We start from the raw sequence: 26,922 nt of genomic DNA on the forward strand, positions 1-26,922 counted from the left end.
CTAGGGGAAAAATTTCAGATATATTCTTTATATCTGATGCTCAGCTAGGGAATTCTTTAATTTAGCTGGTAATCTCATCCTCAGAGGATGCCTTATGCAAAATTCCAAATCATCTCACAAATTTTTTTCTGCTTTTTCTCATTTCTTTTTCATATTAAACAACCTTGCAATTCCCAGTCTTTACCTCTAGGTGCCACCAATACTGTAATTCTCATCAGTAATTTATGATGCTATCATTACTGTAAACTTCTAAATTTACATGGAACTACAACAAAAGTAGCAAAATACATGAAATACAAATATATGTTTTTAGATCAATAATCTTGTTTAGGATTTTTTTTTTTAAATAAACAACAGCAAATCAATGTCTGATCTAGCTCAGAACCACAAATGATCATTCCTGTGTCATTTTCCTATGAAATATATAATAATAATAATAATAATAATAATAATAATAATAATAATAATAAAGTTGGAAGGGAAAGTTGGAAGGGACCTTGGAGGTCATCTAGTCCAACCCCCTGCTCAGGCAGGAAACCCTATACCATTTTGGACAAATGGCTGTCCAGTCTCTTCTTAAAAACTTCCAGTGTTGGAGCATTCACTATTTCTGGAGGCAGGTTGTTCCACTGGTTAATTGTTCTAACTGTCAGGAAGTTTCTCCTTAGTTCTAGGTTGCTTCTCTCCTTGCTTAGTTTCCACCCTTTCCCTTTCCTTAATAAAAAATGCTATTAATTTTGAGACTTTCTCAATCACAAACTGATCTTGAATGATATGGAAAAGATATTTTAGAAAACAACTGTAACTTAAATTCCATTTACTAAGTCCCTCTGAATTTATCAAGACTTCTTACTACACATTTTATGGAGGAATTTCCACTGCAAATATGCATTTTGAAAAATTTCATATCTTATATCCGAGGCCTCCAGATTAAAGAGCAGTCACTTTTCCATGAGCGAAGACATCAGAAAAGGCTTTTCATTTTTTTAAAAGAAAATGATATCATTTCCAACTGTGAAGCACTTATTTTAGAAGAGGTTTACAAAATATTAGTGAAAAAAAGGTTATACTTCTCCTCTGAGAGGAAAATTACCAGTGATTGTCCACCAGTTTTAATGTCAGCCCAATTTTTAGCCTGCATAGAACTCATTTAAAAATGTAAATGATATAAATAATATAAATAATAATAGAGATTTTCAGAATCAGAATTAAAATTAAGCAAAATAATATATTGCATCTACTGTGACCTAAGCTGAGTCTGAAGGTTTAATATTCCATTTATTTATTTAGCAAACTTTTATTTTGGTTGTAGTCAAATGTCATGATTCTGGATAAATTACAGAATCCTCAGAATGGAATGAAATGCTGCAAAACCCCACAAAGATAATCCTTCAGTTAAGACTGCAATATGATATACATTGGCCATATAGTTAACTTTTCTATCTTGCAGAATTCTCACCAATTACCTGAACATGTAAAAAGGCCAAGAGAAAAATGTTTGGAACAGCAAATGAGAGACAATCGCTCTCAACCAATCAATATCCATCTTGGGAAGTTATACTTGGGCTATCATCAGTTTTACAACAAATTGTCCACCAATGTGGACTAGGTGAATCAACAATGGAAAAAGTAAAGTTTAATTTTAGGAACACATTTGCTGTGATTTATATCCTCTTGAAACATAATGTCTATTTTGCGGCCGTTCGATTTACAATGAGGCAATGTGGGGAAAAAAAATCCTTTGGAACTGTCCTATTATGAAGGAAATGTGATGAAATGTTTTCTTGGTTGTTAAAGAATGAGCTGCAGCAAAATGCACTAAAACCACTTTTCTCATTTATTTAATGATCAATGCAGAGAACTCTCTAATGCAGGCATGTCAAACTCGTGACATCACGTGACATCACGCAACATATCGCGACTTTTTTCCCATTACCGGCAATGGTAAGGGGAACGCGGTTTCGACATGACGCATCTGGCCCACAGGCTGGCAGTTTGACATGCCTGCTCTAATGCATTTCAAGCAGAGAAATATCTTCATTTATGTTGAGGTTTGGTGTTAAGCATTATGAAAAGGCTGCTTTGGCCCGATTGAAAAACAGTGTCGATTTTGCCCTTTTGTTCCCCAATCCACGATCACTTGGCTTTGAATGCCAAAGAATTATAAGTGGAGCCTATGAAATCTGTCTGTGATACCAGGAGAGATGTCTTGGCTTCTCAATATGCAGTGCTCCATCTATTTAATGGTCACCCTGTTTATATAGCACTTCAGTTGGTCAAGTTATTTACAGCGTCAATAATAACATCTCCATGTGGCTCAAATATTATAGCTTCATCGAAAACACTAAGGAAATCAATGACTGCATGCTGGCTCTTTTCCAAGTTTCTACCACTGGATAAGTTCATCAAAAAAAAAAATTGACCTCTTGTTCTGAATTTTAAAATAGTAAGCTGCATAGGCACTGACTGTATGTATCTATGTGTGTATAGGTAGTCCACGACTTACAATAGTTCATTTAGTGACCGTTCGAAGTTACAACAGCACTGAAAAAAAAAGACTTATGATCATTTTTCACATTTACATCAGCTGCAGCATCCCCATGGTCACGTGATCAAAATTCAGACCCTTGGCAACTGACTCATATTTGTCACGGTTGCAATGTCCCAGGGTCATATGTCAGTATCTTCTGTCAAGGAAAGCCAATGGGGAAACCAAATTCACTTAACCACGGTATCACTAATTTCACAACTGCAGCGATTCACTTAACGACTGCGGCAAGAGAGGTCGTAAAATGGGATAAAATTAACTTAACAACTGTCTCACTTAGCAACAGAAATTTTGGGCTCAATTGTGGTCATATGTTGAGGACTACCTGTATACTTCCCTTTTCCTCAAAAGTCCAGGAAGGTAATCCTTACCTTACTACGGTAGCCCTTGATTTAGACTCATTTGTTTAGTGACCACACAAAATTATAATGGCACTGAAAAAAGTGATTTATGATCAGTCCCCACACTTAGGATCACTGCAGCATCCCCAGGATCATGCGATCAAAATTTGTGTGCTTGGCAACTTGGTTGCAGCATCCAGGGGCCATTGTGATTGTTGTTTATCACCTTCTCAGCTGGCTTCTGACAAGCAAAGTCAATGGTGCAGTCAGAATTGCTTAATGACAGCGAAAGTTGCTTAACATCTGCATTGATTTGCTTAACAGCCATGACAAAAATGCTGTAAAATCAAGTGCTACTCACTTAACAACCAGCTTGCTTAGCAAGGAAATTTCGGGTTCCAATTGTGGTTGTAAGTTGATGACTGCTTGTATATACATTTCTCTCTTTATTTTTGCAACAGCCAGAGAAAAAGGTTATGTTCAAATAACAGTCCATGGTCAAATAACTCTATAATGAGCTTTCTAACTGAAAAAGGACGACCCCTCATATCCAACAATTTTTCTCAACACACATGTATTAAGAAGTATCACTCCAATAATCTTCTTCACCAGGTAAATCTTGTATGTCACAGTCCCAATACATCAGGAAAGCATAGGTTCTGAAAGGCTGCAAGAGATGGACCTGAAGACAGTGTAAGACATTTTCAGTGATTCTTGTGTTGTTGTTGAGATAAATGAATACTGTTGGGTGCCTGGGGTTATGGCTAATTAATATATGCTGTCAGTCTCACAGTAAGCCGTTTAAATATGGTGAATTATCTCTCCCCAATGTAATGCACAGCAAACTGAGCGAAAAGATTTTCTTAGTTAGTTCTGGATATTCTATCAGACTGCAATCTACCGTGGTGCAAATTACACAAAATATCAAATCTGTACATATATAATAGCATCTGTACTTCAAAAATATGTCAATATGCATTTTTAGCAGGATACAAACTTAGACATTCAAAAGTCAATCAATCAATCAATCAATCAACCAACCAATCTCTTCCCCATTTATATTTTTAGCTCCCTTTTTAGTCCTGAATAATGTAGGTGGAAGAGTTAGCATTTCGACTTTTATATGACAGCTAAACATCTGTGAAGCAAGAACCTGCTGTCACGTATTAGATAATGAGATAATTCTGATCTTTTATGGCAATGGTTTTTATTTGAGAAATTATACAATATTGTATGAAAGCACATTATTTCCTTTAGGAGAAAAGTATAAAAAAATATGAAATAAGATAAATTGAAGGTCTGCTGTGTATCACCTGTGTTTTTAGATAAGAACATGGCACCATTTGCATCTAAAAGTATATTCCTCTAACAACACTAGAAACATACTTTATACATTGATCTATACATTGATTTATACATTGATCTGTCTTAAACAACACACATCCTTGCTTAATTTTGTGCTCAAGGCTGAATCATTCACATTCTGTCCATTCTTATATGTGTTTCATATTATTCATTCACTGTTATAACATTTAGCAACCAGGTTTCAAATCCATATTTGATATTCTATGGTTCAGACATATTCATTTAATCAAAGGTATTCTCTCAACCAACAAGTGTATAACTGACTTTCTTACCTACATCAATTTCTCAGTGATCTAATAAACGGCAAAAATATCTTCATTACATCATTTTTTTGCCAAAGGTGCTTTTTCCAAAAGGCAATTGGACTTTCTTGGTTTTTCTGACCTAACTAGTTAAATCCATTAGAACTGTTCAGTTAGAACTGAAGAAGACAAAAAACCAAGGAAGTCCAATGGCCTTTTTGAAAAAGCACCTTTGGACAACCATGATTTGGATGATTGAGAATCTCTATAGACAGATCACTCTTTTTCAAATAAAGTCACTCTGTCCTTCAGAAATCAGACATACAATACCTTTCAATGGGAATTATGTATTCCAATAATACGATAAAAGAAAATAAAACACTACAAAATATATATTTCCAAAATAACGATAAGAGCTATCTTGCCTTTCATTCACGGGCTCAAGGTAGCATATATCCTCTTATTTTTCTTCTATCCTCTTTTTTTTTTCATATCAACAGCCTCTATTCTCTTTTTTTCCTTTATAACAACAGCCCTCTGTAGTAGCTTGGTCTGAGAGAGAATCTGACCCAAGTCTCCTAGTGAGCTTCTGTGACTGAAGGTGGACTTGAACCCTACAGATCTCCGACAGCCAGACTAACATCTTCATTGCTACCCCACATTTTGAAGCTCCGACATATACAAGTCTTTTCATTTACAGATTATACAGGTAGTCTTCGACTTAGGACCACAAATGATACTGGAATTTTGGTTGCTAAGTAATGCGATTATTAAGCAAGTCATTACATGACCAGACCCAATTTTATGACGATTTCTACCATTGATGTTAAGTAAATCATACAATTGTTAAGTGAATCACATCATCATTAAACAAATCCAGCTTCCCTCATTGACTTTGCTTGTTGGAAGCTGGCTGAAAAGGTCACAAATAGGAATCTTGTAGCCCCAGGACCATCATAAATGGAAGCCAGTTGCCCAGCTCCCAAATTACAATAATCTAAGCACAGAGTTTGGTGCAATGGTTGAAAACTGTTACAAATTGTGACTCTGTAAGTCACTTTTTCCAGCACATCGTAATTTCAAATGGTCGTTAAATGAATAGTGTTAAGTGGAAGACTACTGTAATCTAGTGCATTGCCAAAGCCAAGAGAAACTAAAGGAACATACAAAAGATCATGTCTCTATCTTTCCCTTCGACATTAAGAAGTTCTACAGAAAGGAAGGTACAGCAAGCATACATAATGAATATAAACAATAGGGAATAAGTACAGAATCAATTTATTATCCCTTTGATACTCCGATTAATGAGTTTGGGAGATAAAAATGGAAGCTTTAATTATTTCAAAAGCATTTGCTACCATAAAACATTATTCAATCAAGCATTTTAGTTCTTGCCGCTGAAATACCAACATAAACTTTACTTCACTCAAGCCTACAGGGGGAAGAAGTGCACCAGAGCATTTGCCAATTTCTGAACTTCAACTGGTTCTAAATTACAGGAGTTCAAAGCAATTTTAAATTATGTAGCGAGACCTCTTCTCTTTAGAGATCAAGTGACCATGAATAAAAAATTTGGAACAGCAAATTTGTTGCCTCAGTATACAAGCTATACACTTTAAGCTTTAAAATTGTGCCCTAAAGACTTAATGTAATTGAAGACCTAACAAATATAGTTGTAGGATTTCTTCCTGGAAATCACAAGCACTGAGTAGGCCACACTTACGAATTTTGTTATCTTATAAGATCTGAGGCACATTAACACTTGCAAGATCTGCTGATACCAAAGATGCTGATTCAAAAAGAAAAATGTTTTAGTATAATAAAATAGTGCATTAAGAGAAGCGATTATTGTCCAACAACTTCCACTCTAGTTTAGAAATTCCTCTTTTAGAAAGACTTGTAAAATCAATTATGGCTAAATGGGAAACAATAAAACCAATAGAGAAAGGAATTAAAAAGTGACACATACTTATGCAGTGAAGCAAAATAGATTAAACCAGGAAGGAAATGATTATGTAGGAAAATCTTCTCCTAGCTTTATTAAATGATGCTTTAGTTAAATAATTAGAATGTCTATTAATCTGATATCAAAGCTCAGAAAGATATTTAATTTTTTTTAATTAGGATCAAAGTTAATCTTGTATATGTTACTGTACTATATCACCAACAAGCCCAGAAGAATTAAAAAAACCCAGTTGCAGTATTTATTTATTTATTTGCTTATTTGTATCCCACCTTATTTTCAAAAATAACTCAAGGTGGTGAACATAGTATATATGTTCACACACTTTCCTCCTATTTTTCCCAAGACAACAACCCTGTGAACTGAGCTGAAAGAGAATGATTGGCCCAAGGTTACCCTGCTGGCTTTCATGGCTATGGCAGGATTAGAACTCACAGACTCCCACTTTCTAGCCTACTGCTTTAACTACTAGACCAAACCGTTCCAGATTTTAAATAAACTATAAATCAGGGGTGTCAAACTGCTGGCCCACGGCCCGGATGCGTCATGGCAAAACTGTGCCCACCCCATTGCTGGCAATGGAAAAAAGTCACGATACATCACGTGATGTTGCGAGTTTGACACCCCTGCTATAAATAAATATAAAGAGATTAAATTTATAATAGATGAAATGTCCTGAAACAAAAATCTTCAGAGATTAAAACATGTAGCACTTACCTCCAATAACTTTAGACTGGCAATTAATAAATTCTGGCTTTTTATCTGTAAGATACCGTTGACAAGTATGATGGAGAATTTGAAAGAATGTACATTTCTCAGAGGCTGTACTTGCCACCCATTGGTCAAAAGCATTTTCAAACAATAAATCAAACTCTGGGGAATCCTAGAAAGAAAAAAAATCAGATTACCAGGGAAATACTTTAATATTACAAAGTCTTACTTGCTGTATTAGATTTTCCTTAATAACACATTAAAGCATTATGAAAAAATTCATAACAAACTTTTTATAATAATTGTATTATATATAATATTTTTAATTCCATGTTATTACAAAATGTTTTTTGAAGACAAAAGGTAATTCAAAAGCAGATGGAAGGTAACAATTCTCAATTTAATCATGGAAACAAACACTGAATCTATCTGGCTCTGAAATAATCTGTTGTCAAGTTACAAGAGTATATTCCAGAATGTATTACACAGTAACACTGCTGGAAGACAACATGATAAAGAATCTTATATTATTCTGGATCCCTGAAATATCTTTGAATTAATTTCCATAATCTCCAAACATAGATCATACTGACAAGTTATGATGAATGTTTTAGTCTTGAGTTTTAGGTAGTCAGCAATGGGTACTATTTTTGCTTTGGAACTCTGAGAAGCTGCATTTGAAATGCAGTATGTTTCCTGCTAAGAAATTTAGAACAGATCCCAATGAAGTTTTCTTTGCCTCTTTATAAAAAGATAGGCATTTGGGACATGGCCAGAGTGAGGACAATAAGATTTGCAAGGGAGTAGAATGGAGGAAAAAACCCAGTGATCTTTCTTCTCCAGTGTGAGAAAGCCAGGCTTTGAAACTGGGTAAATGTAGCATCTATCTATCTTTTAGGTCAACCAATCCTTAAAAAAAAAACAAGTTTCTAAAAGTAACTGTTATAAAGGTAAAAGTAACGGAGAGACTGCTTTCCAGTTCATTGTATATCACTACCTACCTGTTGGGTATATAGTAAAAGTTCATACTCAGTACAATGAACTCTTATAGAGCAAGTCTGTTCCACTGAAACCAAGGTAGATGAACTGCAGTTATTGAGAATAAGAGAGATATGTAAATAAGACATGACAGTTTAGAGAACCATAGAAATGACCTAGGAGAAAATTGTTGAAAAGAACAAAAATATGTGTTAAATCCAAGAAACAGAGAAAGCACAAGAAAGAAACTCAGTCTGGATCTACCCTAATCCAATGGGGTGTAAAAGGGAGGAAACAAAACAGTCTGGCTTTCAAGATTCTCTTATGATAGCTATAATATTTAAAATGTTGGAGTCAGTTTCTTGATTTGGTCTGCTTCTACTACCTCCTACGAAGATATTCCTTGCTACAGAGAATCTCTTTGGGAAATGAGGTTATCATTTCAACAATAAAAGATGTTCCCATAAAGAAGTTTGTGTGTGTGTCTGTGTGGTTGGCTGTGAGTGTGCATGCATGTTGTATGTGCCTTGACTGCCTGGACTAGTTCCTGCAGTTTTCTTGGCAAGATTTTTGGAAGTGTTTTGCCATTGACTTCTTCCTAGGAGTGACTAGCCCAAAGTTACCCAGCTGGCTTAATGCCTTAAGTGAAACACGAACTTACAGCATCCTAGTTTCTAGCCTAATGTCTTAACTACAACACTAAACTTCTTCTTCCAATAAGACAAATTGGATAAAACTCATATTTGCTCATTCTGCTTCCAGAATATTCCCTCACAGAGGAGGCAGTGGCAGGCAGAATTAGATTGCTTGTTAGCAGGCTGATGTTTGGAGCTGTAAATGTAGCATTCTCAAAAATTTTCTTTGTTTTATGGACAAAGCCAGCTAGATATGCAAAGATGAGAAGTTTCAGTAAGTGGAGGACAAATTGGTATAAGGTAGAAAGACTTAGATTTGCTAAGTACTATGAATATTTGAAGACAGGCCAATCCTGTCATGATAGAGATGGGCTTTGTTGAACCTAAATGAAGCCAACCAGCTGGTCAAAAATATGACAGAGCAACTTCTAAGCTGACTCTACAGGAAAGCCGACAGGTGGCTTCCTTTAGAAGGATTACATTTTTTAGAAGGGTATAAATATTTTAGATAATACTACAAGGAATATATATATGTGAATGCTTGAAATACATGTGAATTTCTAAAGTCTATAGGAGAATCCAAGGAGAACACAGATATAGTGGGCATAACAAAATCCTTGCACAATGGAGAGAATCAGTGATATATATATATATTAATTCCTGGATACAGGCATTACAGAAAGGATAAAAAAGAGTGCAGTGGGGAAGGTGCTGCTTTTTATATCAAGGAAATACTAGTTTTGACATAGTATAAAGCAGAAAACTGAAGAACCCAAGGATGTATAGCAACATTAGAGAAAATAGTAAGAACTTCTTTAAATATAGACAGAACAGAGAAGTGCCCTGGGAAATTAATAGACAACAACAAAAACAACAAAAGGGATTCAAAGTGGCCATGAGAATTGCAAAGAAAAGAAGTTACTATCTACAGCCCTCTTTTCTGTAAATATATAGGACAGATATCTGAGCTTACATTCATTGTCAGGGAGGTAATTGGAACAACTAAAGTAAACTGAGGAAAAGGTTCTAGGACATCTTGAAAGACAGCTACAAACCAATTGCACTCAACAGAGGGTTTTTAAAGAACTTAAAGGTGAAACTATTGATCTCCTAACAGTCCTAAATCAGTCTCAGTACCAGGGTAGAAGAGTGTAGCACCAATTTCTAAAGTGACCTGTTAAGATCTTTCAAGCTATATACCAATTATTTTAATATCAATTCTGGATAAACTGGGTAGACATAGCAATCAAATGAAAAATAACTAAGCATTTGGAGAATCAAAAATTACTAAAGGAAAATTAGCATGGATTGCTAATATACTAAAGTGCCATTGGGCAATAAATGGAGTAGACATTCTTGAATTTTCAAAAATCTTTCTAAGTTCTTTGCCAAGGTAAACTGGACAGTCATGGAATCAGAGGGTGTGTCCTTTTATGGATTACTAACTGGTTAAAAAAAGCAGAGTGGAAATATGTATTATTTAGCCTCTATCCAAATGGTTCATTTGACTAACTGTTTATTGGATACAATAAAATGGTAAAATCTACAATGATTTAGAAAGAAGCCAAGAACATCTGGAATAATTATTCAGGATCTTAAACATTTATGGTTATCGTCTCAATATATCTATTATAGTACCTTTTTTAAAGTAAAATCAAAGCAACTGCCCCTCCCCACATGTACTAATGACTGAACTGTTCCCAAAAAGAAGGGGTGAAGGCTGTCTGAGTAATCATAAGAAACAACAGACAAGTAAAAGGACATTGTTAAATGAGGAGCACTTCTATTGTTGAATACTTACCCGATGAGGATCTAAACCATTAACCTGGCGAAGCTGTTCAAGCATCCATTGTGACCTTCGTACAAAAGATGTAGAACCTTCAAACTGTTTAACTTTTGTAATATATGCTTGTGCAGGTCTCTTGTTTGTCACTGTAAACATAAAACAAAAAGGATTTGTATATAAGCTTGCAAAAGTCTTTGAGAACTGCATACAAGTTTAAAATAGTCTTGTTTATAGTACCACATTTTATCAGTTCAGTCAATCATGACAAACATAGCTAAAAATATAACAATGTAATTTTTATTTTGGGGGATGGATAGAAGTTGGGTATAAGTGTTACATTTGTGCATACATTAAACAATTAAATACAATTCTATCTGAATGAACAATTATGTTTATACAAAATATTCTTCATAGTGCTTTTTATTATATTTGACTATTTTATTTTCTGTATTATAAAGTGCTATTTATTGTCTTTATAATTTTAAAACAACTTACAATTAATCACATATTCATAAAAAAGCTAGTAACATCTTTAATTCTTAACCTCTGTGAGTTAATAAGCCTGGGAGGAATTAAAAAAAAAAATCTGAATGTTAATGTCTGATGAGCCTCACTATAGCTATCATTTCTAAGCCAAAGAAAGAAAACAAAAACACAATTATATTATTTACCTGCATCTGCATTTCTTTGGAAAGCAAAATGTGAGTTCACATTGCAAAATTGTGCCTTTGTGCAAAACCTTAATTGGATTTTTTTAATGCATACAGAATTGTTAGAGGAAGTCTTAGATTCCACCTGTATCAGGCAGCTCAGTGACTCTCCTGCCAAATCCCTTCAACTCCTAAGATTGCTAAAGAACATTTGTACAAAGAGTGAGGTCATCTGAAACTAAGAAGAACAAAAGGAGGGGTTGTGTGAACATCACCACTTGGAAAAACTGCAGTTATAGGGAAATAAGGAGGTCTTCACCATTGTCTCTCTGACTTACACACAAACAAATAGTGAGCTTTATCCTTTTTACATGGATAGCTGCTTGCCATGACATGACTCAAGAAAAGGCACCCCTTCCAAATGTTACTTTCTTTGGAAGCACTGACCAATGGCTGCAGCACTTTGTGAATGTCATGGGCAGAGCTCTTGTTGCTGTATGACAAAGCTCTAAGAGGGTACTACTCCAGAAAAAAATGGTTAAAGTTGTAATTGTTAAGGTGTGATCAGTACAGATTGGAAGTGGGTATGAGGGTTTGACCAGTGCATAGCAAAACCTGTTGTTTGTCACCATCCATTTGGAGAAATACTGGTGAGTAAGATCAGCAGACACCCAAAGAATGAAGTCAGGTCTTCAATGATATAAGGGGCTGGGAAAAACTGTGTGATTCTGATTCAAGTAGAACATTGAAACTGATTCTGGAAAGAAGGGCGTATCTGCACATAGGATTATTTGACTCCAATGGAAAAAAAAATAAAGGAATGAAGGATCTCTTTGTATGGCACACAAATCTCCAATGTCATGGTCATCAGGTACTTTTCATAAGCAGTGGATTAGGGAAGTAGTCAGAGGTTTAACAGAAAGAACAAGGGAAAAGCTCAAGGGCAGAAGCAGAAAAGGCACTAGAGGATAAAATTCTACTGGTCTTTTAAAAAATTCTCCATCAGTAAGTTAGGAGAAAAAGAAGTACATCCTGATAAAAGAAAAAAAAAAAAGGGGGGGGATGCTGCAAAAAATATGTAAGAATGAGCTACTTCACTTTTTTACAAAATGTGAAAGAGTTGATATCTCTTGCCCAATTATTTTCATGTTTCTTTCTCATTGTGCAGGATTCCTGAGAAGCTTACCTAACTTGGAAGGGTTGTGGAATTCTTCAAGATGTAACAAGAGCTATAAGGTCTGAATAGAAGCCTTCTCTCTGATGGATGGAAAGGATATTGGAAACTGAGAATAGGGCAAACTATAGCTACAGATGCCGCTAAAGTGTGCTTAGCTGGTTTGACTTATCATGGTCAGTCAGGGGGAGAATGGTCTACTAAAAGAAAAAAAAGGAAAATATCATCAAGAGATTGATAGTTTGTCTCAGTCTTACTACAAAATAGGCATTATCTACTGGCATGACATTAAAAGATAGATCTTGGGATCTGTTGAAGATCATTGCTGAAAGAGGGAGCTCCCACTTATTGGTATTCAACCTGGTAGAGCTGATCCAGTTAGAAAAGCTGCTGCTGCTTTCAAACATCTACATTCCAAGATGTAGATGAAATGATAGATGCAGCAATGACATATTAGTAGTGTATGGTGTAAAAGAAGGATGGACTTTTTGTTTTTATATCAGACTATGTTTATAACTTCCAATACTACTTTGGAAATCTGACCATGCAGAGAATCTATTCAAGAGAAAGGCTTGAAATACCTTCAAACTGCAAGAAATTTGAGTTTATTCGTATGTCTTGATCCTTTATGCTTGAACAGGCACATCGGATACAGAGAGCTTGAACTTAGCTTCCCATTTGGATATGTCTGCTTTAGTAGTGAGGACACTTGTCAGGTAAGAACAGGCATGAACTGAATACCTAATAGAAGATTATTTGAAAACAGCTACTGGTGATTCCAGATGGAACAGAGAAAAAAACTATCTTGATTATTGGTGCTGGAGATGTGAAACAAATCCATCACATCTGCAACAGGCACGCCTGAAAAATATGAAACAACTGAAGCCATAGTCAACCGTGTGTGTGTGTGTGTGTGTGTGTGTGTGTGTGTGAGAGAGAGAGAGAGAGAGAGAGAGAGAGAGAGAGAGAGAGAGAGAGAGAGAGAGAGAGAGAGAGAGAGAGAGAGAGAGAGAGAGAGACTGACACAGACACTGAAACAGAGACTTCTTGGACTGAAAGACCAAGATATTAAACAGCAGAGAGGAGATGAACAAGATGCCATGACAGGGATGACAGACAGTATTTGGGTCCATTGATCGGACAATTAAAAAAAACTTGATACGAATTGATCTAATGATTCATGCTAGAAAAACAGGATAGTCTGGTAACTTCTAACCCTAGGGAGATTTGACCCATTGGAACTATTGTGGGCATAAGCTGATAAACTTTGATTTTGAGATGATTCATATCCAACACTACTAAGAATGAGTTTTCCCCAGTGTGGTGCTTGCAGCAAATTGTGAGAGCTGTAGTCCAACATATGGACAATCCCAAAAGACTAGTTGTAATGAAAGGCTTGTCAAAAATTAAGACCCAGTATAGTATTGAGAAAATTTAAAACCCTTTTCATAATCATAACTCTTTTGACAAACAGCTTTGATTGCTTTCCTAGAAAAGCCTTCTATATATTTATAAACTGCTGATGGCATTAAAAAAATGAACTGATGCACATAAGTATTTCATGCCTAAGTTGTTAAAAAAGGAAATAATTATTATAATTGTTTACATTTTATTCCCCAAAAGACCTTTAGGTTGAACTGCAAAATCAGGAAAAGATCTTGTGGTATGTTCTACTTTTAGCTTTTTGTTTTTCCTTATTGGTTATCAGGGAAAAGAAAAATCATGAATGCTTTGCTTTGCTTACCTAAAAAGCTGAATGCAGATATTACTACATCACCTCAATACTTGTTAGTTTAAAGCTTAAAAAAATTTCCATCACTTCATGCAAGACAGAAATAGAAAAAAATGCCTTATTTTTCAATTTTAAACAATGCTGCAGTTACTATAAAGGTACATCCTTAATTGAAAAAGGGAGAGCATATTTTTGCCTGTTTAAATCTTTTTTAATCTGAAAAGATCAGAATGAGAGGGATATAGGAGAAACATTAGTGAACTGAAAAATAGTTCTAATAAAGCCTTCTATATTAAGAATAACACCAAATCTTATAATTATGACAGAACATACATCTTCTTAGTTGCATTTTTATTCCTCTTATCTGGTCCTGAGCAAGTGAGTAATGAATGTAATGCTAGACTGAAAGTTATGTGCTGAAATAATGTTGTCTAAAAAGTATAGCAAAGTGAAGTAGAATATGTATGTATAATAAGTCTAGGTAGAAAATAAAGATAAGCAACTTCATGTCCTCTAGGTGCTTTACATTTCAACTGTCATTAATTTCAACCAATAAACAATAAGAAGAGAGATGGTCTTGGAAAACATTTGGAGGTGGCAGTTTAGTGTTACCATTAAATTGTTAACTAATACGATTTCTGTGTATCATTTTTAAAATACTATTGAAGTTATTTTCCAAGTCTGGATCTAAATAACACTGTTTACAGATGAGAGAGAATAAGCAACAGGCTCAAATAATTGCAAAGTTTATAAGAAATGCAAAAGAAATAAAACGTGAAAGAGATGGAAGGGCTCAAAACAGCCAAATGAGAGCTAAGCATAGTAGTCATTGGGCATGCATTAGTTGATGAAGAAAGGTAAGAAATGTTTACGAGAGAAAACAGAATGGAATATCTTAGAAGAGAACAAAGCTATTCAACTTGCAGGTTCTCTCTTTTCATATATACTGTATATAAGACCAGTTAGAATGGCATAGTGGTTCCATAGCTAAAGGAGTCATTGGATGTGTATATATGGAAAGAGATAAAGTTGAAGAAAATGGATGCAATCCTTTATGCCATTAGCCACAGAAACCAGTAACGCAAACTGGTTCTATAGCTAATCATACCTTGAAGGAGGATAGATCAATCAGATTGCAAAACAATCAATAAGATGATGCATTCTTTCTTCCCTGAACCTTTCTTTCCTATACACTGTAAATTCTCACTGAACTACTAAGCTATTCTGATGATGGATGGATGGATGGATGGATGGATGGATGGACAGATAGATATTAGTATGTTTGCTTCTTTCTTTTTCTAATAATGTCTATTTGGCTATGTGGGTACAGCAACCATTCTTGAACAAGGACATACATGAAATGACATTTTAAATCAAACATTCACTGTTCAGATTATATGTTTCACTTCTGTATCCTCCAAAAAATATATGTCAAGTAAATCAATCACTCTATTTGCAGTTTTAATCTCTTGATAAATGCAGTTTTCTTTGAGGCATCTTAGAGAAAATATGCTGACTGAAATTTTGACATTCAATTTCCCAAAGTCTGAGATCCATACCAAATCAAATCTGACTACAGGGATCACAGACTGTTTATTTACCCAATTTTTATTCAGTTCCAGAAGGTGTTATATATTCATACCCAAATCTATTAATTATGCCAATAAACCTTATCGTTACATCGCTCATCCTTTGCCTTAATTAAATTTACAGCTTTACTTGGAAAAACCTGCTCTGAATCAGAAGGTAGAATCTGGGAGTTAATCCCTGTATTTGATCATTATTCAGTGTTTGTCCAAAATACAGCTTTAAGTTTTGAACTGTTGCCTCCCTTTTTAATAATGAATGGAAAATATAAACCACAATTTTGCAATGCTAAATGAAAGACTCAGGTGGCAAAAATGATTATGCTGGACAGCCCTCACACTTTCAGTACAATGCCAAGACAAATCCATCTTCCATTTTGTTTTCAAAATCCCATAATTACATTAATAAATCAATTCTATTAATAAGCCAATGTCCCTGCATTTCATCATTTTTCTGCACCAATTAAACTATAAAAGAGTTAAACAGTAATTTCCAAATTCATATTCTAATAGATCACAAAAATACTATCAGAAATACTCAGTCCTGGTAGCCTGAATACCATTAGTAGATCCTAACTCTGAGAAGTACCATGACTGAAAATGACAATTATACAAACTTTGCTGCTGAAGTAAATATGCTGCTGAAGATTTTCCCTCCTACAATTGATGATTAAATAAAGAAGAGCTTTGTTTAAATGAAAATTGGGAATTCAGGTAGTGAACTGTAAATTGTGGTGAATAAAGACCGTTTAAATTCAGACCCTTTGCTGATTTGCTATTAATGAAGATTGCTGAAAATGTTTAATACAAAAACACTATGCTAATTATCATCATTCCTATTAGAGGTTAAATAGAAAATGAATAACTAAGCATTTAGGTAGGGAAAAATTACGTAATGACCACTTCAGTTAAGTTTTAATTCCCACCCTGAAATTCTGTACATTCCTTACATTCAAATTGGGAAACACAACAGATACAATAGAATATAGCTGAGTGTAAAATCAAGCAAATCAGCAGCATTTGTAGAGATAAAATATTCTAGGATAAAAATTCTAGTATACTACATAATGTTTAAATGAATAAGGTGTTATATTTTCATACGGCTGCTCCACTGTGGTAACCAATATTTATTTTAGGAAAAATTGAATTATAGAAGGTACTAAAAAGCAGTAGGAGCAAAGGAGAGAGGAAATTCCATGTAATACTGAGAATATCTGCCAAAAACAACCTTCAGCAAAATAGATGAAAACAATTCTCCTATTAATCTTTGTCCTCATCAGCCCTTTGGCTTTTCTATTCTTCCCTTGCAAGCTTTATTTTCCATGTCCACAGCATTCAGATCCAACTATATACGGATCTATTTAATGTCTGCAAAAGCTGTATTTTATAGAGGTCATATTTGGATGCTTAAAATAACAGATTTTGGCTTTTCAAGTCAAAACTTATATTTACAGTATAATATTAATCCTATATATGTATGTGTCTGCATATACATATAACATTGTGTATGTATTAATGTACACCTGTGTGTGTGTGTGTGTGTGTGTGTGTACCTGAAAGGTCAAAATGTGTTTAATTTAAACTAAATTATTATTTATCATATGTCCTGAGAAACCCATCTAAAGCTTTCTTCATATAAGGCAGCCAGTATCATTAGAACATCAGTACTGGGAAAGATCTACTTGACAGTTTACATTATGAAAAGAAATTATTACAAGAGCATAAATTTTATTGCCAAGAGTATGGTATGTATTATGAAGCTATGCAGTCTACTTTAATGATTTGCTGAGAAAGATTTCATTCATTTTTAATTTCTATAGTCCAACAATTTTCCATAAAATGATATGATTAATAAAGAAATATCCCACAGTATGTGGCTTTCTCAAATAGTCTCATTCTGTTTTAAAAACAGAGTGGGGGTGAAAAAAGAAGAAATATGGAATATTTTCATCTCACAATTGTGGAGATGACTGAACATGGATTCTAGTTTCAGGACAGATATTGGGTGGAATTAGAATGGAAGAAAAAAATATTTCATTTGCTTTTTAGTACACATCCATCTTATTTATGACTTCTCAAGAAGAAGCATCTAGATGACCTTGTCTCAGGAATCTAATCTAAGCAGGAAGGCTTAGATTACCAATCAGTGGATTCTACACCCATCCTGCTGGAGACTAGACTAGAAAATCATTTATTTATAAAATTGTATTTCAATTGACTCATGGTGGCTTACAACAAGTAAAAATAGGTATATAAAACTATAAACAATGTAAAGTAAGTAGAAAGCATTAAGGCACATGTGATAAACAATGAAACAATAAAGCAGCTGTGCCATAAAAAGAGAGTAAATACTAAAATATCCACAAATGAAGGCAAATATATGTGTCCCAGGATAATGTTGCAGGATCCAATCCAAGTTGGTCATTAGGACCAGAGGTTTTGTCTTCCGAGCTTTCGGACTCGTAGCTGGAGCCCATCCTCAGGGAACTTAGCTTCTCTAGCTTCTAGCACAGTGGTTCTCAACCTGTGGGTCGGGACCCCATTTGGGGTCGAACGACCATTTCACGAGGGTCGCCAAACAATGCAGTCCACCATTTTTTCCCCCTTTTCCTTAGCTGTGCGACTCCCTTTTATTCTATTGGCTTTTGAAAGCCAATAGAATAGACTCTCTTGAATAGAGTCTAATTCTATTGGCTTTCAAAAGCCAATAGGAATTGTCCAGGCTGTCTCTGCCCTGCTGAGCCCGCCAAAAGTCTCATTCTGCAAACGGTGCTGCACCAGTTGAGTAGTCCTCGACTTACGACCGGTTGAGTAGTCCTCAACTTACGGTTGGCGGTCGCGGCATTAAAAAGGTTGAGAACCACTGTTCTAGCAATTACACTCTGCTACAGAGAAGTTCCCTGAGGATGGGCTCCACCTACGAGTCTGAAAGCTCAGAAGACAAAACCTCTTGTGACCGACCCAGAATGGATCCTGCAACTAAAATATCCATGATAAATAGTAGACACTAAAATGGCATGGTACAGTAAAACAAACATAGTATCATCTTAGTATCATAAAACATTAATAATCCCTATTACATTACATCCCAGAAGATCACAGCTAACAGAGTACCAATAAGATAACATTTAGTTCCAAAGGACCCTCTGGAATAGTTCAGCTTTTTAATGTTTTCTGGAAATCTGTAATAAGGGACAATGTAATGTCCAGAGGGAGGTTATTCCATAAAACTTTCCAAAAGAAGGAATAGAAAACCACGTTTATATATTGCCAAGAAAGCTGTATGAACGTGTCTGTGAACTCACCAGGGGGTGAGTTTGACTTGAAAAATATGTTACTGTTTAATTTTATTTACAGCTCCCAAAGTATTGTACAAGTTAACTGTCACTCACCTTATACATTTCTTCAAATTCTGTTTCAGACAAAATGTTCAGTATAGGAAAATGAATGTTCATTTTCAAAGAAATTCATCCAAACATTTTAAAATGTTTAAACTAATTTGTTTATGGGAAGAATTAGCGCTCTCTGTTATATTTGTGTATTATGTAAAGTTAACCTTACTGCTAAACAGATCTTTGCTGTAATTGTGGCTACTTATAATGTAATGTTTAGCTGTAATTGTTTGGAATAATTATTAACTATTATTTGCTGGTATTTTGTTTATCAGATGTTCTGTCATTTGAACAAATATCGCTGTAAAAAAAATTCAAAATTTTATATGTGTTGTTTGTCATTTCTATATATCCTATGCAAGTGTGGAGTTCTTATGTTGTTCAAAGTTTGGCCTGTTAATCCTATGCAGAATCCAGAGGGAAAAAGTTTGACATCGAGATTTACAACAACACTAAAGTACTATCAGAACATTTTATTCTCCTGGACACTCTATTACAGATCTCAAAATGGCTATTTTGGAAAAAGCACAATTGAGTAAGAGACTGCCAAAATAACATACGTCAAACGTTTTCTGGCTATCTGAAGTTTGTTACACTGTTTATTTTAAAATATATGTCTTTCAATAAAATGTGTTAATCTGAAATGGTGCTACCAAACTCCTTTTGATTTTTCCCTACATAGAAGAATGCTCCTCTTCTACAACAAGTAAGTGAAACTCTACATTTTATAAAGAACACTGTTAATTTTATTGTCCTGAAAATAAAGACACACTATTTTTGATGTAAATATCTGATGTTCAAACCAACAAAATAAATAATGATAATAACAATTGTCACTTTGAACGTACACTAATCAACATGCATTAAAATGAAATTGTGTTGCTCTCAAAGGATCACCACCTCCAATATACACTACATAAATATGACAAAAATAAATAAATACAGAATTATGCACATACCCACATATATTATATGACACAGAGAGACAACACAGTCTAGTTCGGATTATGTATACATGTGCATGGTGAGAGAAAAGAATCTTGTGAATTTACCAGCATAGGGAACAAAGCTATTACAGAATCAGGTAGTCCTGCTAGAAATACTTCAAAACCTCCTCCAAGAGGGGAGCAACAGAAACAGACCGTAAAGTGGGTGTGTGGGATCGCTAACAATGCTTTGAGCTCTAAGCACATAGCGCTTCTAAGCAGCATCCTGAATACCAGGAAGCGACCTTCTTATGATCCTATATATCTCCATCCAACTGGTGTTTCAATTCCTCTTAAACAGAATTAATTTTGAAAATCATACAGCTTTGACAATGCAAAATGAATTCGATAATAAAGATCATTTCTAAAATTCTGCACATCTGAACAGTTAAAATAGCTGTAGTAACACTTTATCTTGCATAGTGATTTTTTACCTTCTTAATTGTCAAATACATAATTTACTAATAATAGTGTATTACCTAATACACTTAACTATCAAGAGATAAAGACAGTAGTGCTTCAACAGCTGAGTCCATTCCATGTTTAAGCCTCCTTTCACCCTCATTATCTATGATTTTGATTAATCTCTTTCAGGGTAGTGCTAACTGCATGAAAGGGAAAATCTGACAAAGACATTATAAAGCTTTTATTTTGAAAAGAAAATAAGACCGTTAAAAATATAGGAAACAACTCTTTCCTTATAAAATGGAATGTCCGTTGTTCAGATGCTGGTTCAAGAGCCAATGCTATGACTAACTAGGACCAAACCAAAGGACATCATGGTGATAGCTTAGTATTCTTGCTCTGAGAAGTGCAGAAAACAGCAACAAAGATTGTAACGGGACTGGAGTCTAACTTGTATGATGAATCGTTAAGGGAATTAGGTGTGTCTAGCCTAATGAAGAGAATGATTAGGCGTGACATGATAGCTGTCTTTGGGTAGTTGAGGGGCTCTCCCAGAGAAGAGGGGGTTGACTTATTCTCCAAAACACCAGTGGATATGCCAAGAAGCAATGGGCAGAAGCCCATCAAAGAAAGATCCAACCTAGAAATAAGAAGAAATTTCCTGATAGTGGGAATAATTAATCAATGGAACAGTTTGCCTCCCAGAATTATGGGTGCTCCATTGCTAGAGTTTTTCAAGAAAAGATTGGGCAACCATTTGTCCACAATGGTGTAAGGTCTCCTGTCTTGGGCAGTGGAGCTGGACTAGACGGCCTCCAAGGTCACTTCCAGCCCCATGACTCTATTCCATTTTAAGATACAAGATATCCCAGATTATAGTGCTTAATGTTTAAAATAAAGTCTTTTTATTTTGCTGAGTTAAGCAAAATGGAGCATTATATTTAAAATATGATTTTCTTCCTACAAATCTGCAAAGAAGCTTCACATTTTTAAACATACAGTACATCAGTATATTTTCTATATAGGGCAGGAAACAGCATTTCATGCAATGTGAAGCAGGAGGATGGGAATTGTTGCTCTATGGTATTGTGTTACAAAAGCCTTAAACATCATTAAGTTCTATAGTTTCACTTTACCTACTGTGTTTCCCCAAAAGATCTACCTCCAAAATAAGCCCTAGCTTGACTTGTGGGAGTGGGCCAAATATAAGCCCTACCCCCAAAATAAGCCCTAGTTGGGGTGAGGTGCATGCCTAAAAATCAAGCTAGGGCAGGGGTGGACCTGCCCCACGTGCCCCGCACCCGCTTACCTTTGCAGCCAGGCCTCCCTCACCAGCCCCCTTCTTCTGCGGTGCCTCCCGGCCTGCATTTCACCCTCAGAGGCCTTCCAGAAGACTTCTGCAGGAAAGAACTAAGTTTTGGATTCAATCTGTAGCTCAGTTCTCAGCTGCAGAGGCATTTCTTTCAGGTGCAGAAGAAGTGCTGCTGCCATGAGGTGAGACTGTGGAAAAGATACCCCCTGAAAACAAGACCTGGTGCCTCTTTTGGAAGCAAAATAAATAAATAAATAAATAAGAAAGACTGGGTCTTATTTTTGGGGAAACATGGTACTGTTAGTCAGGGTTTAGGCTGGGCAGCCCATCTGTATTACATAGCACGACTCCCCACAGAAGTCAGGCTTAGGGATTTGCTTCTTTTCTATCAGAAGGCTTCAGCAGCAGTATGATTGTCTTTTCTAAGTCAAGAAAAGAAAAACGCAAGACAATTCTTTTTAGTCTTAAATAGCATCCTCCTCCAGTTGCTAGTTTTTTTCCACTTAAACAAATTAAAGGAGCAAAGTACAATTTTTTTAAAAAACAAAATAGGTAATGTATATTTTCAAGATGGGCTATTATGAATCCAATCAAATGTGTTGTCGAATTTATTAAACCGAACTGGCCTGCATTATCTAGTATTCCAATACTTAAATGCTGGTGCTTTATGCACATGCTGGAACTGAGGGTTCAAGAGCTTTTAAATAATTCAGTAAAACTAAAAATATAAAAAGGAAACACTAAAGAAAATAATCTTCCTTCTGGGATAATGAGAACCAGAGTTAGTTTCTGATAAAATAATTATGTATGGCTTTCCAATGAGGATTTTATTAATAAGAAAAAGTTAGCTTGTATGGAAAGTGGCATTGCTTTTGAAACACGAAACAAGATAAGATGTTATCTACATTCCTAAACAGGCTTTAAAAAAAACAAAACAAAACAAAGGTACACAACATACAAAGACAGATCACTTTAGGTAATCAGAAATAAAATGTACTGTACCCTGGTCTTTCAAATCTACTCATCCTATCAAATCATTTACTTTCTATGCTTTACCAAATTCCAAAACCTTCTAGATAGTCTTTATTGCACTGAACATCTGAAATGTAGTTCAAACAAGCTTGATGGCAACATTCAGCAATGTTTTACCATCAAATAACCACAATGTAAGGACAACATAAAATTCAGCACCTTTATATCACTGAAGTCTCATTTATGCATCCAATCACAACAAAACATTGTTGTTATCTTACTACTATGCTGTGATGCCTGAAGCTTTCATTGTTCAACCTTTTATGTTTATTTAACCTTTTGTATGGGAATTATGAGGAGTATACATAGTTATTCTCTATCCCATTTTATTCAAAAACAGCCTTTTGAAGTTTCTAAGGCTAAGTCATCCAATGAATGTCAAAGCTCAATGTTAGATCCCCAACCCTATTTCAGGACTTCAACCACTGCTATCTTGGATTGTCTTACATAATGAAGTTAAGGTCTAATGCATTTCAAAAATTTCATCAAGAATGTTCTTAGTTATGTATAATCTTGGTGTATTAGAATTTTCTAATTCTATGAGAAAAATTAAGGGAAATACACTCCTTAATTATGTGTAAACTACTCCAAGACTTTTGTAGGCTGAGGGTAGACCAAAAATGCTATCATTTAATATTGAAACAAGTTAGCTTCAGCACTTTACTGAACTGAAAATCTTATGATCTCCTAAAACTCTTATAAGACTACAAATGTGATACTAATATTCTTTCAGAAAGGTCTGCAAATGCAATCACTATTTTTTCTATGATACATGTCATAAGTTGTTGAGTTTGTACCCAGTCCAACACTATCCCAGCAGTAAAACAGCTTGTACTTTATTGAGAAACCATTACTGAAACAGAAGGAATAGGTTCAGGTTTCTGGCCAAATTTTCATCTTAAATCAAACATCTGTTCCAGACAAAGATCTTCTGCATACTTTCTCCACATATATCCAACAGACTGATTTTTCATTAAACATTCCCCTTTATTCTGATCCATCTGGGTTTAGTTTCCTCACGTCTTGCTGTTTTAATTTAAAAATAACCCTAGCATTAAAGTTCTAGTAAAGAAATAGTCTTCTTTGTCCATATAATTTGTGGTGTTTTGTCCAGATGAAAATTATTTTAATTAGTGGATCCACAAACAAATAAAAACAATCTTCCACCATTGGTAGAGAGTCTTTAGCATCCTTTGTGAGATAATAATCACCTTTAAGCTTTGGTATTTTTATTAACTTTCATTTAACTGGATACACATTAGGGAAAAAAGGGAAATCATTTCAATTAGTCTTTGCATCCAGGGAAGCAATAAATCTCTCTTAAATACTGTCAAAGGTTTTACAAGGTTGCCAGAAAAAATGAGCAACAATAATTTCCTAAAAGAGAGCCAACTTTGTCCTCTTCTGCTGTCCTATTACAAAATACAATTTAAAGGCTTTTTCAAGCAGAAAGGCCATTAATAAAGCTATTAAAACAATGCTGAAATATAATTAATGACCATATGATCCTGGTTTTCACAGGATCTCAAACAAAAATAGGAGTTAAAAATTGTTTATGGTTAAACTAATGGGTACTAAAAGTTTTGCTGCACAAATTTTAAATAAAAGTTTGTTTCTCCATTATGTTTTATATTTAAAAATGGGGCATAAATGTTATAAAATTCCAGAGCTGTATACAGTTATTCTCATTTTACAGGGCAGTACATATTAGTTTCCCAGATCTGTACTTCATTGTTGCAGACTCTTTGGGTCAGATTTCAGAATTGCAAGTAATATAGAAAAAAAAAAAAAACATAGGTAGTCCTTAACTTGCAACTACATTTGGGACCAGAATTTCCATTGCTAAGCAGGGTAGTTAAAGGAGTTACATCTGATTTTATAACTTTTTTGCCACAGCTGTGAAGTGACTCCCCCAGTTGTTAAGCAAATCCAGCTGCCCCCATTGACTTTGCTTGCCAGAACCCAGATTGAATTGCAATTAAATGACCCTGGAATGCTGCAACCATCATAAATACATGCTGGTTGCCAAGCAGCTGAATTTTGATCATGTAACCATGGGGATGCTGCAAGGGTTGTAAGTGTGAGGACCAATTATTCACTTTTTTTAGTGCCATTGTAACTTTGAACAATTGCCAAACAAATGGTTCTAAGCTGCAGACCACCTACAGTCTAGTTCAGGGGTAGGCAACCTTGGCTCTTTTATGACTCGTGGACTTCAACTCCCAGAATTCCTGAGCCAGCCATGCTGAGGGGACAGGGAGAGGTTTCCAAGCTGAGCCATGCTGGCTCAGGAATTCTGGGAGTTGAAGTCCACGAGTCATAAAAGAGCCGAGGTTGCCTACTCCTGGTCTAGTTGCATGGTGTAGGATTGGAACTCTAGGGTTTAAAAGATAATGCCCAAGTTAAACAAATACATGGAAACAAGTATTAAAACACTGTAAACTTATTTTGCATCGGAATCTTCTGGTCCTTAGCTTTTTTTTAATTTATTTATGTCAGGTTTAATCCAATCTTTGGTTCAAAAGCCTCCCAAAACACCTGTCTACAATCAAGATATGAGTATATAGGACAGAGCAGTAAAATGCACTTTCAGGAACAAATTAGTAAATGTAAATACTAGTTCTTAAGGAATGATAACCTGAATATGATCAGTGGAAAAGGATTGGACTGATCTCTCAAAGAAATTAAAGTTCCTTTAATCTGATTCATCTCTGCCTTTTCATTTTTCTTTTGAGGTCATTTATCTGAGGTCTATTTCACACTGTACTTCCCAATTTATTAATATTTATTTATTTCCCAAATTTATTACTTTTACAAATAACGCAAGGCAGAAACATATTCAGCATACCTTCTTCCTTCTATTTTTCCAAAACAACCACCTTGTGAGGTAAATTGGGCTGAGAGTGAGTGACTGGCCCAAGGTCACCAGGCTTACTTTCATGACTAAGGCAGGACTTGAACTCATGATCTCTTGCTTTCTAGCCTGGTGCCTTAACCATTAAACCAAACTGGCTGTCAAATATCATTCTCCACTATATCATATCCCTCTATTTCAGCAAGTATTTGGAAAGGTCATATTGCCCCAGTTGACATATTAGCCTAATCTATGATTTCTTTTAAACATAATCTACTGAATAAAGTACAATCCCTAGTCCTATATACTTACAATAGATTATAAACCACAATGTCTATATTCACATATTGTACTAAGCCAAAATCAAACAAATCAACTTGTGGTTTTTCACTAGTTATGAATCCATCAACATCAAAATTTTATCTTTTAAAAATATCCAAATGATGTATGGGAGGATGGAGCCAATGGATCAGAGGGCAGGGCTGGAGATAATTTGCCCACATATAGAAGACTTAAGCTATGGAGTGATCTTTCTGTCCCGACATTTTGTTCAGAAATGGAATGATATTTATTCTTTAAGAAACATGCAGCACAATGTGTTGAACCCTGAGCCTGCTAATTACAGACATATGATGTATTCCACATATAATTACTGCCCCATCTATTACATCAGAGTACAATTCATTAATCAATAAATAAAACTATTTATTGCACATAACATTCACTAGGTTTAACTCTAAGGTATACATATCTAATTGCTTGCTCTCTGGATTTTTGTTATTGTTTAATTTCAGCATATAGGTGTTCCTATTTCAAACTCAGACTTTATTATTTTGATGTACATAAATTTCTTCATAAACTAAAATTAGGTCTGTCAATGTTTTCCCTACAGTTTATGCATTATCCACTGGTACCTACGGTACTTATAATTACAAAGCCATATTATTTGGTATTAATCCGTTTTAAGAGTATTTTAAATGCATATTTTTATAAATCAAAACCTTTGAAACAGTATAGTTTGAAAAGAAAAGTAGAACAATACATTTTTAGCTTTATCAAGTTATTAGAGCTTATTCGATGTAAAATGTGCTTTTATTTAGTGCATATAATTTTTTATTGAAAATAATCCACATCAAATAAATTGACATACTTTATATCACAGAAGTTCCTGTTCAAATCCTTGGAATTCATAATCTACAGCTTTTATTGTTATTTCTTTAGCTACTGCCA

The 26,922-nt window shown here is 34.9% G+C and overlaps 1 protein-coding gene across 2 annotated transcripts in view; it reads right to left on the reverse strand.

Annotated features, from left to right (window-relative positions):
• The window catches only part of STXBP6 (syntaxin binding protein 6), an 88,568-nt gene that overhangs the window by 20,533 nt on the left and 41,113 nt on the right, over window positions 1-26,922 (reverse strand). For both annotated transcript variants that reach the window (XM_039335963.1, XM_039335972.1), the window contains exons 3-4: window positions 10,585-10,715; window positions 7,177-7,342 (exon numbers count right to left, since the gene is read on the reverse strand). In XM_039335963.1, coding sequence (XP_039191897.1) covers window positions 7,177-7,342; window positions 10,585-10,715 — 297 coding nt within the window. The remainder of the gene's footprint in view (window positions 1-7,176; window positions 7,343-10,584; window positions 10,716-26,922) is intronic.

This window comes from Crotalus tigris, unplaced genomic scaffold, assembly GCF_016545835.1.
Source record: "Crotalus tigris isolate CLP2741 ecotype Arizona unplaced genomic scaffold, ASM1654583v1 scf7180000017546.9332058, whole genome shotgun sequence".
NCBI classification, from domain to species: domain Eukaryota; kingdom Metazoa; phylum Chordata; class Lepidosauria; order Squamata; family Viperidae; genus Crotalus; species Crotalus tigris.